The sequence below is a fragment of the Canis aureus genome, chromosome 25, assembly GCF_053574225.1.
Source record: "Canis aureus isolate CA01 chromosome 25, VMU_Caureus_v.1.0, whole genome shotgun sequence".
Lineage (NCBI taxonomy): Eukaryota > Metazoa > Chordata > Mammalia > Carnivora > Canidae > Canis > Canis aureus.
Window position 1 is genome coordinate 2,645,892 of NC_135635.1, and position 13,732 is coordinate 2,659,623.

A 13,732-nucleotide genomic window follows, 5' to 3' on the forward strand; every position below is an offset into this window, starting at 1 on the left:
GGCGGGAGAGCTCCTATGCTCCTCTTGCCCTGTATCAACAAAAGCTATGATTCATAGGTTCCCTCTGGAAACTGAGACTCTCAAACGATCTCTCAACAGAGGGAAAGCTCCCCCCACCCCCCACCCCCCCACCGCCCCTGCCTGCCTCAGCCCCAAGGAGGAAATAGCTCAGTGAACAGAGAGCCGCCACTCCAAGTGCCAAGCTGTCATTCCAGGCAGGTGAGCATCTGCTACCCCAGCCTTACACGTGTGTCTCTGAAAGGACACCCGTGTGGGAAGGTCACGGAATCGGGCTCTGCTTCTCCATAGCTAAGGACCACTGTCTGCTTAATTGCCGATTCAGGGACTCTGTTTCCGGAAACTGAACGCATTTGGGTTCCTCTCTCACTCTGCTAGCTCTCGAAACCACTGCGGGTAGTAAGCAGTCAGGAGGACAAAACAAAATCTAACCGTTTCTCTGTCGGGCTCTTCCCCCCACGGTAGAGTCCGGGGGGATGAGATGCAGGAAAAGGCGAGACCAGGAGCTTGCAGGCTTCCTATCAGTTTCCACCGAAGGGGACGTAGGGCACAGGCCACAAGACCAACAAGGAAAGCAAGACAAATGTCTCGGGAGCCCTCCACTCGGTGCAACTACTGGAGCTCTTCTGATGAAGACGGAAAGCCAGGGATCCCCGGCCTTGAATGGGGATGGCCAGCCTGGGAAGCTTCTGGAATAAAGCAGCCTCAGACAAAGCTGGGAGGTAGTGCTTTATGGTATAGCACCTTTTTATAAATTAATGTACTTCAGTGCTATCTTCCTACCAGGACGCCAAGCCTGTTATTAAAGAAAAAGATGGGACTCCCGGGTGGCTCGGGCGGTTTAGCATCTGCCCTCAGCTCAGGTCATGATCCTGGGGTCCTGGGATCGAGCCCCGTGTCGGGCTCCCCGCTCCACGGGAAGCCTGTTTCTCCCTCTCCCTCTTTCTGCTGCTCCCCCTATTTGGGTGCTCGTTCTCTCTCTCTCTCTCATCTATCTCTGTCAAATAAATACATAAAAACTTTTTTTAAAATTATAGAGAAAAAGAACATGTGTGGTGCTCCTTTCAAATCCCCACTGACCCTGCCCCAGGACGGACATGCTGCTGACCCTTCAGTCATACATGCTCACGACTAGTAAGAGACGGGGCCGGGACTCAAACCCACCTTCCCCATACTCACAACTTGTCTCCACAGCAGACAGAGGGTCTGGTCCGGAGAGTCCCCTAGTGGAGCAGACAGGATGTACGGGCGCAGGTGTGTGTGTGTGTGTGTGTGTGTGTGCACGAGCACATGCTCCTGCCGCAGGGAAATCAGGTGTGACCTGCACGACACAGAAGGAAGCATATGAGGAAAACCAAGGGGCGACCAAAACCGGGTGGTTTCCTAAGGAAGATGAGTGCGGAGCAGGATTTTTAGGACCTGGAAGGACAGCGGGAGGGCGGGGGCAGCAGGGGACACGGAGGGTAATTGCTGAGCAAAGGCTCAGGAGCAAGGAGCACGGCGGAGGAGGAACAGGAGGGCCTGGGAAACAGGGCATCACAGACACTTGTTTTGACACCGATGTTTGCACAGGAGGGAGTGGGTCCCAGGCGTAAGAAAGCGGTTTAGAAACCAGGCGGTGTTTTTAGAGCCCATTAGATGCATGATTAGGACATGACTGAAGGCAATTAGCGTGCTTCTCATTCGTCTGCTGATCAAGTTGCGACTGGAAAGGAGTTTCCACGGGGGGGGGGGGGGGGAGAGGGGGGCAGGGAGGCAGCCAGCGGCCCTGACACGGCCCGGAGGGGCGGATGCCTGGGGGATGCCATCAGAGGCCGCCTGGGCAGCGCCCGCCCTCCCGGGGCCCCATAAAAGCCAGGGCGCCCCATGCTCTCCATCCCCTTCACACGCACCCGTGTCGGGAGCTCTCGCCGCCTCGCCCAGCCACCATGTCCAGGCAGCCCAGCGTCACTTTCCAGCCCGGCGGCCGCAGGAGCTTCAGCACGGCCTCGGCCTCCACCCCGGCCGTGGGCCGCTCCCGCTTCAGCTCGCTCTCCGTGGCCCGCTCCACGGGTGGCAGCGCCGGGCCAGGCAGGCTGAGCAGCGCGGGGGCCGCCTTCGGGAGCCGCAGCCTCTACAACGTGGGGGGCACCCGGCGGCTCTCCACTGGGGGCTGTGGCGGCGGCTTCCGAAGTGGCTTTGGTGGCAGGGCCAGCGGCGGGTTTGGGGCCAGCAGTGGATTTGGCTATGGGGGGGCAGCCGGAGGAGGCTACGGGGCCTGGGGCTTCCCCGTGTGCCCCCCCGGAGGCATCCAGGAGGTCACGGTCAACCAGAGCCTCCTGACTCCCCTCAACCTGCAAATCGACCCCGCCATCCAGCGGGTGCGGAAAGAGGAGCGGGAGCAGATCAAGACCCTCAACAACAAGTTCGCCTCCTTCATCGACAAGGTGAGGCCGGGGGCCGCATGCGCGCCCCTTGGGTCGGGGTGGCAGGAACTCCTGGAGAGGCCCTCGCCCCGACAGGGAGCAGTATCACAACGGCCTCCCTGTGGAAAAATGCATCAGCTCCACAGGTACCTCACAAGTGGGGCCAGACTGCCCCAGAGGCCCTTGAAATCTCCCTCATTTCCCTGGAAGCCATGTGGTTGGTTCAGCCAACACCAAGGGAAGCGTTGAGTTCTCCGCAGGAGGAGTTTCCGCTGAGCAAACTAACCTCACCCAGAGCAGGTGTTGTCGAGACACTCAACCCAAGAGGAGAGTCTCCCCATAGAGACCTCCAAGCCCACCCCATCAGTTCTCTGGAAGCCCCGGGTGTATGGGTGGAAGCCCCGGAGACCTGTGGGGTAGCTCCAAGGGCTTTCTCATTCCAATTTGGAGCCGTCAGTTATGTAGCCGACAGTTGGGTATCAGGTGACAAAGCATATTTTTCTTCTCTCCCTTATTAGTTGGAGTGTCTGGCTCTGCCTCCCCAGTTTCTCAAGATTTCCTTCTTGCCCCCTCCAGGTGCGCTTCCTGGAGCAGCAGAACAAGGTCTTGGAGACCAAGTGGGAGCTCCTTCAGGAGCAGGGCTCCAAGACAGTGAGGCAGAACCTGGAGCCCTTCTTCGACACCTACATCAACGACCTCCGCCGGCAGCTGGACAGCGTCACGACGGAGAGGGGCAGGCTAGACGCCGAGCTGAGGAACATGCAGGATGTCGTGGAAGATTTCAAAGTCAGGTAAGGGGAAGACGGGCTTCCGGTCACGCACAGTAGTCCCGGGACTGGTCTCTATAAGGACCAGCGAGGTGCAAAGGGGCAAACGCCAGCGCCAGCAGGGAGCTTGGAACTTGCAGCCGTCATTCTGTGATTTGAAGATAGCATGGTGTAGGGCGACAAAGGGACTCTCATCTCATGCATCACTATTCCCAAGAAGCCTACCCTGACCTGTCCACATGACTGCAAAGTGATGTCTGTATCACTGATACTCTGAAAGGCAAAATACCATTTCACAGCCAAAGTATTCTTTAACCCCCAAAGCACTGCCTACTATGGAGGGGATGCAAGCCCAGGAGACTCGCTAGTGTCTAAGCGAGGCAATCCTCCCGAGGGAGGCAAAATTTGGCTGGCCATCATCCAGGCTACAGTAGGTGAGGTATCCAACAAAAGGGGATGGTCCTCCCAAGGGATGGCCGACCCATGGCTTCGGAGTTAGAGCCACTTCTTTTTACTAAAAAGCCCACTGCTCACGTGGCTGCTCTGAGCTTCAGTAAAAATACAGCAAAATCTACCAGGAACGGTCTCCTTCCTGAACAAGCAAAATTCACTCCATAGTTCCAGAAGCCACTTGAGGCAGCCAAGTGTTTTAAAGGTCACAATTGTGCATCTCTAAGAAGGTAGAGTTTCATAAGACAAATTTCTATTCTTGTAGTTCCGTGCTCACCTTCTAGTCTTACAAAAGGAAGAAGAAGGAAAAAAAAAAAAAAAGAACTTCTGGCAGAAGAAATGATTCCCCTTTTATAGAGGGAGAAATAAAGGTTAAGTGAATCACCCCCAGTCACACATAGGTCAGTAGAAGAGCCGGAAAGGATTTGAGGTCTCTGAACTCTTGCTACACCAGAAACGCTCCTCAGCCCGGGAAGAGTTCACCTGGACACTTGCTCAACCGCACGCCCCCTCTCCTCTGTGCTTACAGGTACGAGGACGAGATTAACAAGCGCACCGCTGCTGAGAACGAGTTTGTGGCCCTGAAGAAGGTGGGTGGAAGTGTCTCTCAAAGGAGAAGATTCTAAACTGAATCTTTGGAGTAGGGGAGACGTGACCCTTGGGACTCCCAAGACCCTGAATCTTTGGAGTATGGGGAGACATGACCCTTGGGACTCATATAACCCTTGAGAGTATCTGGAGAGCTCAAATCTGCCCAAATGCTCCCTCAGTATAGGGCCCCGCTAACTCTACTAGGGTCTCTGTGAGCTCAGGGAACTCAATCACTCCCATTCTCCGCAATCACTCACCCCCACCCCAAAGCCCAGACTCAGAGTTTGCTGAAATCTAACTTGGAAGGGCCAGGGAAGAGTCGGTCCAACTTCTTCTGGGCTCATTGCTTGGGGCTGGGGTCTCAGAGGAGCATCCTGTGCTGTTGTTCTAGGACGTGGACTCAGCCTACATGAACAAGGTGGAACTGGAGGCCAAAGTCAACTCTCTGACCGATGAGATCAACTTCTTGCGGATGCTCTTTGAGGCTGTAAGAGCCTGCAGATGTTTTTGTTCCTCCTAGGTCTGGGGCCTGGAAAGAAAAGGATGGTGCAGAGAATGTCATCTATGTAGGGCCTCCACCCATCAGGCCCCAGATGCTCCAATTTGGGACTTGGGTGGTCATGGGCACCTGGGAGAACTGCTTGGTATCTTGCCACACTAAACCCAGCTCCAGCTCCAGCTCTGAGGCTGCTCCCCCCACCCCACAGCATAGCATGGAGGGAGTGCCGATTCTCGAATCCCAGGTCCCTGGGTAGCATTCCCAAGGAATCAAGATAGATCTCTCCCTCTCCCCTCCCAGAAAAGTTCAAAAAGAAGTTGCCCCTCAACTCATTGGTCAGGGTGCTTCCTGCCCTCTGAAGATGCCTCATTCTGGGTGCTACCACTGTGAAGGCAGAGACCTGGGTCTTTGACGGAGAGAAGTGGGAGTGATGAAGTCATACTGTACAGAGGGAAGCAGGGTCCTAAAACTCTCTCTATCCTAAAGAAATATTTTATGCTGGCATGTGAAGCAACATATGTCATATTCAACTCAATATTATTTGGCCCAGAGAACAGTGACCCAGCCTTCATACTCAGGGAAAACACCCAAGTGGGAGTCTTGAGAAGCCATCCTGGGGGTCACACCCCCATCACATTGATCTGGGACCCTGAAGCTTCTCAGGGATTGGCATGGGGGTTCTTGAATGGCTGCAAGTGCCCAGGGAAGGGCTGGAATAACCCCTGCCAGGGATGCCAAAGAAGGGATTCCTGACCTAGACAGGTAGTCAATAGCGTGATTTCAAGAACCTTTCTTTTTATGCCTTGGTGACGCTGGGTTTACTGGCTCTGCAGGAGCTGTCCCAGATGCAGACCCAGGTCAGTGACACCTCCGTGGTGCTGTCCATGGACAACAACCGCAGCCTGGACCTGGACAGCATCATCGCTGAGGTCAAGGCCCAGTATGAGGACATCGCCAACCGCAGCCGGGCTGAGGCTGAGTCCTGGTACCAGACCAAGGTGAGTGTGGGCATCTCTGTGATAGATTCCAGGATGACTGTTACCTGAAGCCCCAAATAATCATTTACCCATGAGTGTCAGGAAATACCTGAGCATTTCTGTTTCTTTCAATGGGGCAGAAGTGGCCGGTACCATGAAGAGTCAACTTGAAATGGGTGTGGAAACCCAACCATACACACTAACGTGCTCAGGGAATGTAAGGTGCTCAGGACAGCCCTTGTCCCCATATCACTTAGGATCTGGTCGGGGCTGGGTGAGACTCCAACGCAACCCAGAAATAGTCATAGAGCTATTTCTAAATGGCTTATTTATTCAACACATAGGGTTACAGAGTTGTAACTAAACAAATTGCAAACCGTTTATTTTTGGTCTGAGAGACTATGAAGTAAATGGGGGGTGGGTCGTGGAAGGAGAAAGACCATGTTAATAAAAAGCTTCCAAGAAGAGGTGGCTCTTCCTTCCATTTGGAAGCATCCACGGACAATAGATTGCCAAGGACGGGGGAGGTATTTAAGGCTGCACAAGCAGTTCTTTGGGGCTGGAAGGCAGACATGAGCACTTTGCCAAGCAACAGAGTTTATACCAGGAAGAAGGGGGTTTGGGATGACCATGGAGAGCGACTTTCCAAAGTCACAGATGGCCAGAAGAAGGTTCGGCTTTGGAGGGCGGAGTAGACTGAGCAGTCCAATCCATGAGACCAGCTCCCTGCCCAATGCAGACCCTTTCCAGGGCCAGCTGCTCACCTACGTGTGGCTTCCATCCTTTGCCCTGCTGTGTGCCCTGCCTTAGTCCCTACCACTGCAAAGTAGTAGAAAGGAAGAGGGTCTCAAGTGCCAGGGGTGCACAATGCAGAGGCAGAAGCAGAGGCAGAGGCAGATGACGAGTGGAGGTGAGATGTCCCTAAGTTGAAATTTATAGTGGTTGAAATTTGTAGTGAACAATTTCTTTTGTTGGTAGGGCCGACTGCTCCCTTTAACCATGTGTATCTAGAAATGGAGGAGCTGGGCCACTCAGCACTTCCAAAGCCAGACAGATCTTCACTCGGGTAGTGTCTCTCCCTTGGGAAAGGTATGGGCAAGTGACAGGGGCCATTTGTTGCTCCGAAATGACTGCATCCTGGATATGCACCATATCCAGGTTCCCTCAGATGGGAGATTTTGATACAAAGTCTTCAGAACTATGACCCCTCCAGCATGGCTCCATCTAACACCTATTCCCTGCACCTCTCCCCTGCTCCCCCAGCACTGACATCTGGACGGCTACCAAAATTCATGGTCATATGGCTCTGGATGTATGATCTGTGATTGGGATCCCCAAAGGACACTGACCAAGCCACCTTCTCACCCCTAAAGCTCACCATGCTCCTTTTTGCCCCAGAGTCTGCACACAGGTTGTCTCCCCTGTCTGGAATGTTCTCTCCCCAGCCTATCACTTAGGTCACTCCTTCCCATCCTTTATCATGCAACTGGAGCAACTCCATCTCTGGAAGTGCTTCCTTGACCCCCTCCCCTCAACTTCCATGTCTAGGTCAGATTCCTTTGTTACGCTACCTGTTCATTTCCAATGAACGGAGAACTTTTCCGGTGGGTACTATAAATTCAATAATGTGGTGATTTAATTACCATCTATTTCCCCCAATAAAGTGTAAGCAGGGGTCTGAGTATGCTCTCCATGATACTCCCAGAGCCTAGCACGTGCCTAAGAAATAACACCCAGGGATCCCTGGGTGGCACAGTGGTTTAGTGCCTGCCTTTGGCCCAGGGTGCAATCCTGGAGACCCGGGATCGAATCCCACATCGGGCTCCCTGCATGGAGCCTGCTTCTCCCTCTGCCTGTGTCTCTGCCTCTCTCTCTCTCTCAGTGTGTGACTATCATAAATAAATAAAAATTAAAAAAAAAAAAGCACCCTGGTGAGTGAGCGAGAGGGTGCGTGAATGATCAGTGAGTGGGTGGCCTGCCAGTGGCCCCGAGGGCCAGGTTACGCACACAGGGAGTACCCAGTCCAGGCGTTTGATGAGGTGACTGACTCTGCTCTGATTCCGTCAGTACGAAGAGCTGCAGGTCACAGCGGGCCGGCACGGGGATGACCTCCGCAACACCAAGCAAGAGATCTCCGAGATGAACCGGGTGATCCAGAGGCTCAGAGCCGAGATCGACAGCATCAAGAAGCAGGTAGCGTATGGCAGGGCCGAGAGCTCCTTGCCCACCCATGTCTCCAGGGTCCTTCTACCATGTTCCCAGGACTCCTGCCCAAGAAGCGCCACACGCCCCGGGGCTGTCAGTAAGGCTCGTGGCTTCCTCCCCGTCTTGTAGTGTTCCAGCCTGCAAACGGCCATCGCTGACGCCGAACAGCGCGGAGAGCTGGCCCTCAAGGATGCCCGGGCCAAGCTAGTGGACCTGGAGGAGGCCCTGCAGAAGGCCAAGCAGGACATGGCCCGGCTGCTGAGGGAGTACCAGGAGCTCATGAACGTCAAGCTGGCCCTGGACGTGGAGATTGCCACCTACAGGAAGCTGCTGGAGGGCGAGGAGTGCAGGTGAGGCCAGGGGCACTAGTTCCATTCCAGCTGCGGGAGCATTCCTAGGGACGCAGGTGGCTGCGGCCCCCTCCTCTCCTGGAAAAGGGAGCCAAATGCTGATAGAACTGGGCCAGGAAGTGGGGGAAGAAGTGCCATTTCTTTCCAGGCCAGTGAATCATCATCAAATGCCCGTATTCGGAGTACAACTGCTTTTCGCACCCCATAGAAATCTAGGATCTGATCCCGTCCTAAGTAATCAAATTCTATCAAAGGAGCAATTAGGTTCTGTGGCAGGTCTGGATATGTGGTGTGAGAGGCTCTGGGCTGAGAATAGGTTGTCGCAGGATTTGTGCGGACAGGCCGGCCACTAACTAGCTGTGTAATCTCAGGAAAGTCAGTATCCCTTCCCTGGTCCTCAAATTCTTCGGCGATGGAATAAAAAGTCCCAATCATCTGATGCCCAAAGCTCAGTGGGAACTCTGCGCTCTGCCAATCACCAGCTGTGTGACCGAGGGCGAATTGCTTCACCTTTCCATTCCCCACCTGTGAAATGAGGCTAACCATGGTTTCTATCCCCATGTGTTATTAAAAGGGTTAAAAAAAAAAAAAAAAAAGGGACCAGACATGAAGGTCTTAGAACAACGTACACAGCAAGTGTTAAAAAAAAAAAAAAATGCTAGCTGTCTTTTGGTTCAGTGGCTGAAGATTTGGGCTTTGGGACCAAATGAGTCTGGCTTCAAATCTAGCTTTGTGACCGTGAGCAAGTGAATTAACCTCACCGCGCTTCAATTTCCCCATCCACCAAACTGAGGTAGCAATACCTACTTAATGGGGTCATCAGGAGAATTAAGTGGCATGATGCAGGTGGCAGGTAGGTAGTCCTCTTTACCTTTCTGAGTATGTGTGTATGAATGAAGGCCAGTTCTGTCCTCAGCGTGGAAAGCAAAATCACTCCAGTTGCTACAATAACAGGCTGATTATTGTCACTGTTATGTTTATGACTCAGACTGGGCTCCACGCCTCTCATCACCCCAGCACTGCCCTGTGCACGACAACAGTCCATTGTTGGGAGAGAAATCTTGTTCCTTAACGAGCCCTACCTCTCCAACCAGCCCCAGTGTATGATTAGCTTTAATTTTCTCCAGGTGTCTACCCAGTTTGAACCAAAAAATGTGTTTCTGAGATTACAGGCCTTCCTCCTATGAACCTCGACTCCGCCTTGTGTCATGCATTAGATTATTATTTTTAATACTACTAGTATTTAAATAATTCCAACCTCCACTTAGTTCTGCAATAAAAATAATAAAGGGTTTTTTTTTTAATGCACTTAATTGCAAAAACGTTATTTCAAATGCTCACAAGCTGCTGGACATAATAGTAACTAACCTTCCTTCTCCCCCCTGCTCCCAATCAGGCTGAGCGGAGAGGGCATTTCTCCAGTTAACATCTGTGAGTATGACATCCTCCGGTGTCAGTCGGCATGTGTGTGGTTGGGGGCAAGGGACGCGGCGTCGTGCGGGAGGCTGGAGGGCATGCGTGAGCCATTGGAGGGGACCCCACGGAGAAGGTTCATTTTGAGGTGTGAGGTCTTGAATTTATTAAGATGAGAGCCATATTAGGAGTCTTTTTTTTTTTTTTAGGAGAGAGATCTTAATGTCCCAATTTTTACCTCTTTGCCTGTGACACAGCACCACAGAGAGGGTGATAGGAGGTTTGCTGTGACCCTTCTGCAAGGGTTTAGACAATGCACGGGTCCTGCCCCCCCCCACCTCCCGGGGGATCCCACACCTTTCTTGCTGGGGGTGCAAGTCTAATTCAGACATGAGCATTCACTGCAGACAGGATTTACAAAACCCTAGTATGCCCTCGGCCTTAGGAAGATGCCTCCATCCCGGGCCCAAGGGCACGGCCAGGAAGGCAGCCCCTTCCCGGAACGGTGTGGGGAGAAGCCCTGCTGCTCCGGTTAGGTCTGCAGAGCAAACAACCTTTCCAAGGCGGTGAGAGTCCATAAGGCAGGTAGCGGGTGCAGCTGCTCAGGAACAGGAGCGGGGTGAGCAAGCGGCCACAGCCCACGCCGCTAAGAGCAGAAGTCACTCGCAGAGCCCACTGCTGGCCTCGTGGGGCCCACAGGGCTGAGCTTCACGGCTTGCATCCTACGAGTGCGTGTGGCTTTCCTGATGCGGGATTCACAGCACCAGTGACTGTACTGACCGATGATTCTAGAAGGCAGAGCCTTCTGAATGACCCAGCTGTCCTCCTTCGCTGATGTCCTTGTCTGGCAGCCCCGGAGACCCTCCGCCAGTCGTGAGGAAGGCTGCCGTAAGCTCTGAGGTTGCCCTGCTCTTGAAAGCACCTGGAAGTCTGTGATCTAAGTCGGCCGCACCGCGGTTACCGCAGACCCGGGGGCTCCAGACAAGAGAAATGTATTGTCTCACACTTCTGCAGACTAGTGATTCAAAACAGGTGTCAGAGGGACCGTGCCCCCTCTGAAACCTGTAGGGGAGCCCCCTTCCTCACCCGGTCCAGCGCCTAGTGGTACCTGTCAACTCCTGGTGCTACTCGCCTGCATCATTCCCATCTCCGTCTCTGTGTCACACGCCCTTCCCCTATGTGTCTGTCTTCACGTGGATGCCTCTCCTCTTCTTATAAGGACACGAGTCCCATTGGGTAGGGCCCTCCCTCGTGATTTCATCTTAACTGGATTCCATCTGCAAGATCCCGTTGCCAAATAAGGTTGCATTCACAGGCATTGACTCCGATACTTTTTTGGAGGACACAATTCATTCCAGAACAGCCCGTTTTTATTTCAGTTTCCCTTCTGAAGAGCCCAACGTAAGGGTACTAGAGGTTGAAGGTGGTGGTTGGTTATAAAAGTTAAGAGCAGGTCGTGGCGAGAACGGGAGCAGAGTGGGCCAGCCCGTGGGTCGTCTGTCACTTGGCCTAGCAAGATTCCTCCAGCCCCACTTTGAGATTCAGGGGGCGGAGGCTGAGGACACCCACAGAGGTGTGTGCATGCCCGCCCCCCCCCAAGAAGGGAGAGAGACACCAGAGCCAGGCCCACAGAGCAGGGGAGTGCGAAGGGATCAAAGGGAAGGAATCGCTTCCTGGAGGCGAGAAGTCTCCATTAAGTTCTGGAAGGAAAAGCGAGGCATTAAGTAGCAGAGGGGAGGCAGGAGGCCGAACCAGACGGCGAGCGCGGCACTGCCGCCCGGACAACCTGGCCGAGCACGGTCGGAGCTCGCTACCTGGGCCTGGAGGTTAGAAGGAGGCAGAGGCTGCCCGAGAGGCCACCCCATCCCCACCCCACCCCCAGGGGCTTCAGGCCACAGGCCCTGACGCCCGGCCTCCTCTCCCGCCCTCGGTTCTGACCCGGTCCCCTCCCTCCCGGCAGCCGTGGTCACCTCCACCGTTTCCAGCGGCTACAGCGGTGGCAGCGCCATGGGAGGCGGAAGTCTGGGCCTCGGCGGGGGCAGCGGCTACTCCTTCGCCACCAGCGCCGGCCACAACCTGGGTGCGGGCCTGGGCGGCTCCGGCTTCAGCGCCAGTAGCAGCCGGGGCCTCGGCGGCGGTGGCTCCAGTGTCAAGTTTGTCTCCACCACGTCCTCCAGCCGGAAGAGCTACAAGCATTAGGTGCAGCCACTCGGCTCCCCTTCCTCAGCCCTGAGACCCGCCTGCTTGCGGACCTCACCTGTCTACACTCGCAGACAGGATCCCTGGGTCCCTCTCCTTCGGCTCCCCTCGCCCACCTGTGCTGCTGGGAAGGAAGCCTGGCGTCCTGGCTAAACCCCACTCCCCAGAGCAAGCCAGCCCCCCCCCCCAGCCTCCTGACAGTCCCAGAGAGCCCCTGCACCCTCTGTGCCAACGCCCGCCCTCTTTCAAGATCCACATTCAGCATCTTGCGGAGACTCCCCCTTCAGAGCCTCCTCCTTCCTCCCACCTTCCAGAGGCAGAGATGGGGAGTGGGTGTTTCCCAGGCCGGCTCAATGCCGGGTTGGAGCCCACCTGTTTCACGCTGCTTATCAGCTGCCTGCTGGGAGTGAGGGCTCTCTCTCTTTCTCTGCCCCCCCCCGAATATGTCTATTAAATGCATGTGTAATGTGTTTGGTGTCCAGCCCTCTGCATGGCACAGTGAAGCGGCCCAGAACAATCCGCCTCCTCTCCAGGCCACGTAGAGGGCCCAGGGCACATCAGATCCTCCCCGCCTCCCGCAGAACAGAGGATGCTGGGCTGGGGAGATGGGAGGGATGAAGGGGGCTGGGGTGGACCACCAGCCAGACTCCATCCTGGCGTCTCTACCCTCTTCCTCCTGCCTCTTGTTGGGATGCCTTCTTTGAGAGGCCCCAGCCCTGGGCAGCTCCGTCCTTCCTACTGTGTGTGTCATTCAGAGCAATGCCGTCCCCTCCCCAAACCAGACTGCCTCCTGAGGACACTGACGTAGGGTGGGCGGCCCAGCCCTCCTCCAGCAAAGGGGCTGATTGTTCCCTGACAGCTTCAAACTTGCAGACCTGAGCAGAGAAATAACAGGCCAGGAGAGGAGTTAAAAGTCAGCCCTGGGGGCAATGCTTTCGCCCAAGCAGAGGAGCCACTAAGACCCATAATTGCAGGCAGCGGTGAGACATCCAGGAAGCTCCCACATTCCTAAGTTTACAGTCTCCTGAACCCCTCCCGTTAAGGCCTGGGCCTGGCATCACCCCGGGGGGGCGGGGACCACCGCCCATGGGGTCTTAGAAGTGGGCTCAGGGCTCAGGAGCATGCTCGGAACTGGAGGGAGCTCGGAACCGGAAATCTGAACCACAACCAACCGAGATGCTGCGCAGGAAGCCAAGTGGCAGAAGGAGAGAAGCCAGGAACCGGGAGAAAATGAGTGTAGAACCAGGGGCTAAGCTCAGGAAGGGCCGGGAGGGATAGCAGGAAGAGACGTGACGCTGAGGGTAATCGCTAAATGTCCCCGGTCCCCAGGGATGAGAGGAGTAGAGGGGACAGGGGTTTGGAGAGAAATCCTGAGTCTACCGCCCTGAGATAAGCCACCTCTCCCCTACCGGTGTCAGGTGCAAAGATCCTGCGGTCAGACCATTGTGCCCTAACATGAGCCCAGCACCCACATGCTGTGTGACCTCGGCCAAGTTTCACAAGAACGCGACACCCCAACAAAACAAGAATAAATCATGATAGCCTCCCCATGGTGCTCTGTGAAGACTAAAAGGGAAGACAGGTGTAAAGCAGCTACCGATAGTAGCTGCTCAATAAACGTTGGCAACTATTACTATTGCCCTCCACCCTCAGAAAGTTATTATGAGAATTGAATATGACATAAGGCTTGCAGCTGATCACCTGCCAACACGGTCTGGCCCAGACTGAGTCCTCAGTAAATGAGGTGTGTTGTTGTTGCTGTTGTTTTCTTTTCCCTGTGACAGGAAGGGCATAATCCAGTGCTTGGGCTCAGAGTCCAGGACCTGGGAATCCGAGGACAGGAGCAGCGGAGAAACAG

The 13,732-nt window shown here is 54.8% G+C and overlaps 1 protein-coding gene across 1 annotated transcript; it reads left to right on the forward strand.

The window, feature by feature from the left end:
• The first annotated feature begins 1,909 nt into the window (after positions 1-1,909).
• On the forward strand, positions 1,910-12,324 carry LOC144296774 (keratin, type II cytoskeletal 75). The gene is made up of 9 exons (XM_077869952.1): positions 1,910-2,444; positions 3,000-3,214; positions 4,170-4,230; positions 4,623-4,718; positions 5,564-5,728; positions 7,775-7,900; positions 8,042-8,262; positions 9,659-9,693; positions 11,636-12,324. Exons 1-9 carry the CDS (start codon positions 1,947-1,949, stop codon positions 11,872-11,874), a joined length of 1,656 nt encoding a protein of 551 aa, XP_077726078.1. The 5' UTR covers positions 1,910-1,946; the 3' UTR covers positions 11,875-12,324.
• The last annotated feature ends 1,408 nt before the right edge of the window (positions 12,325-13,732 follow it).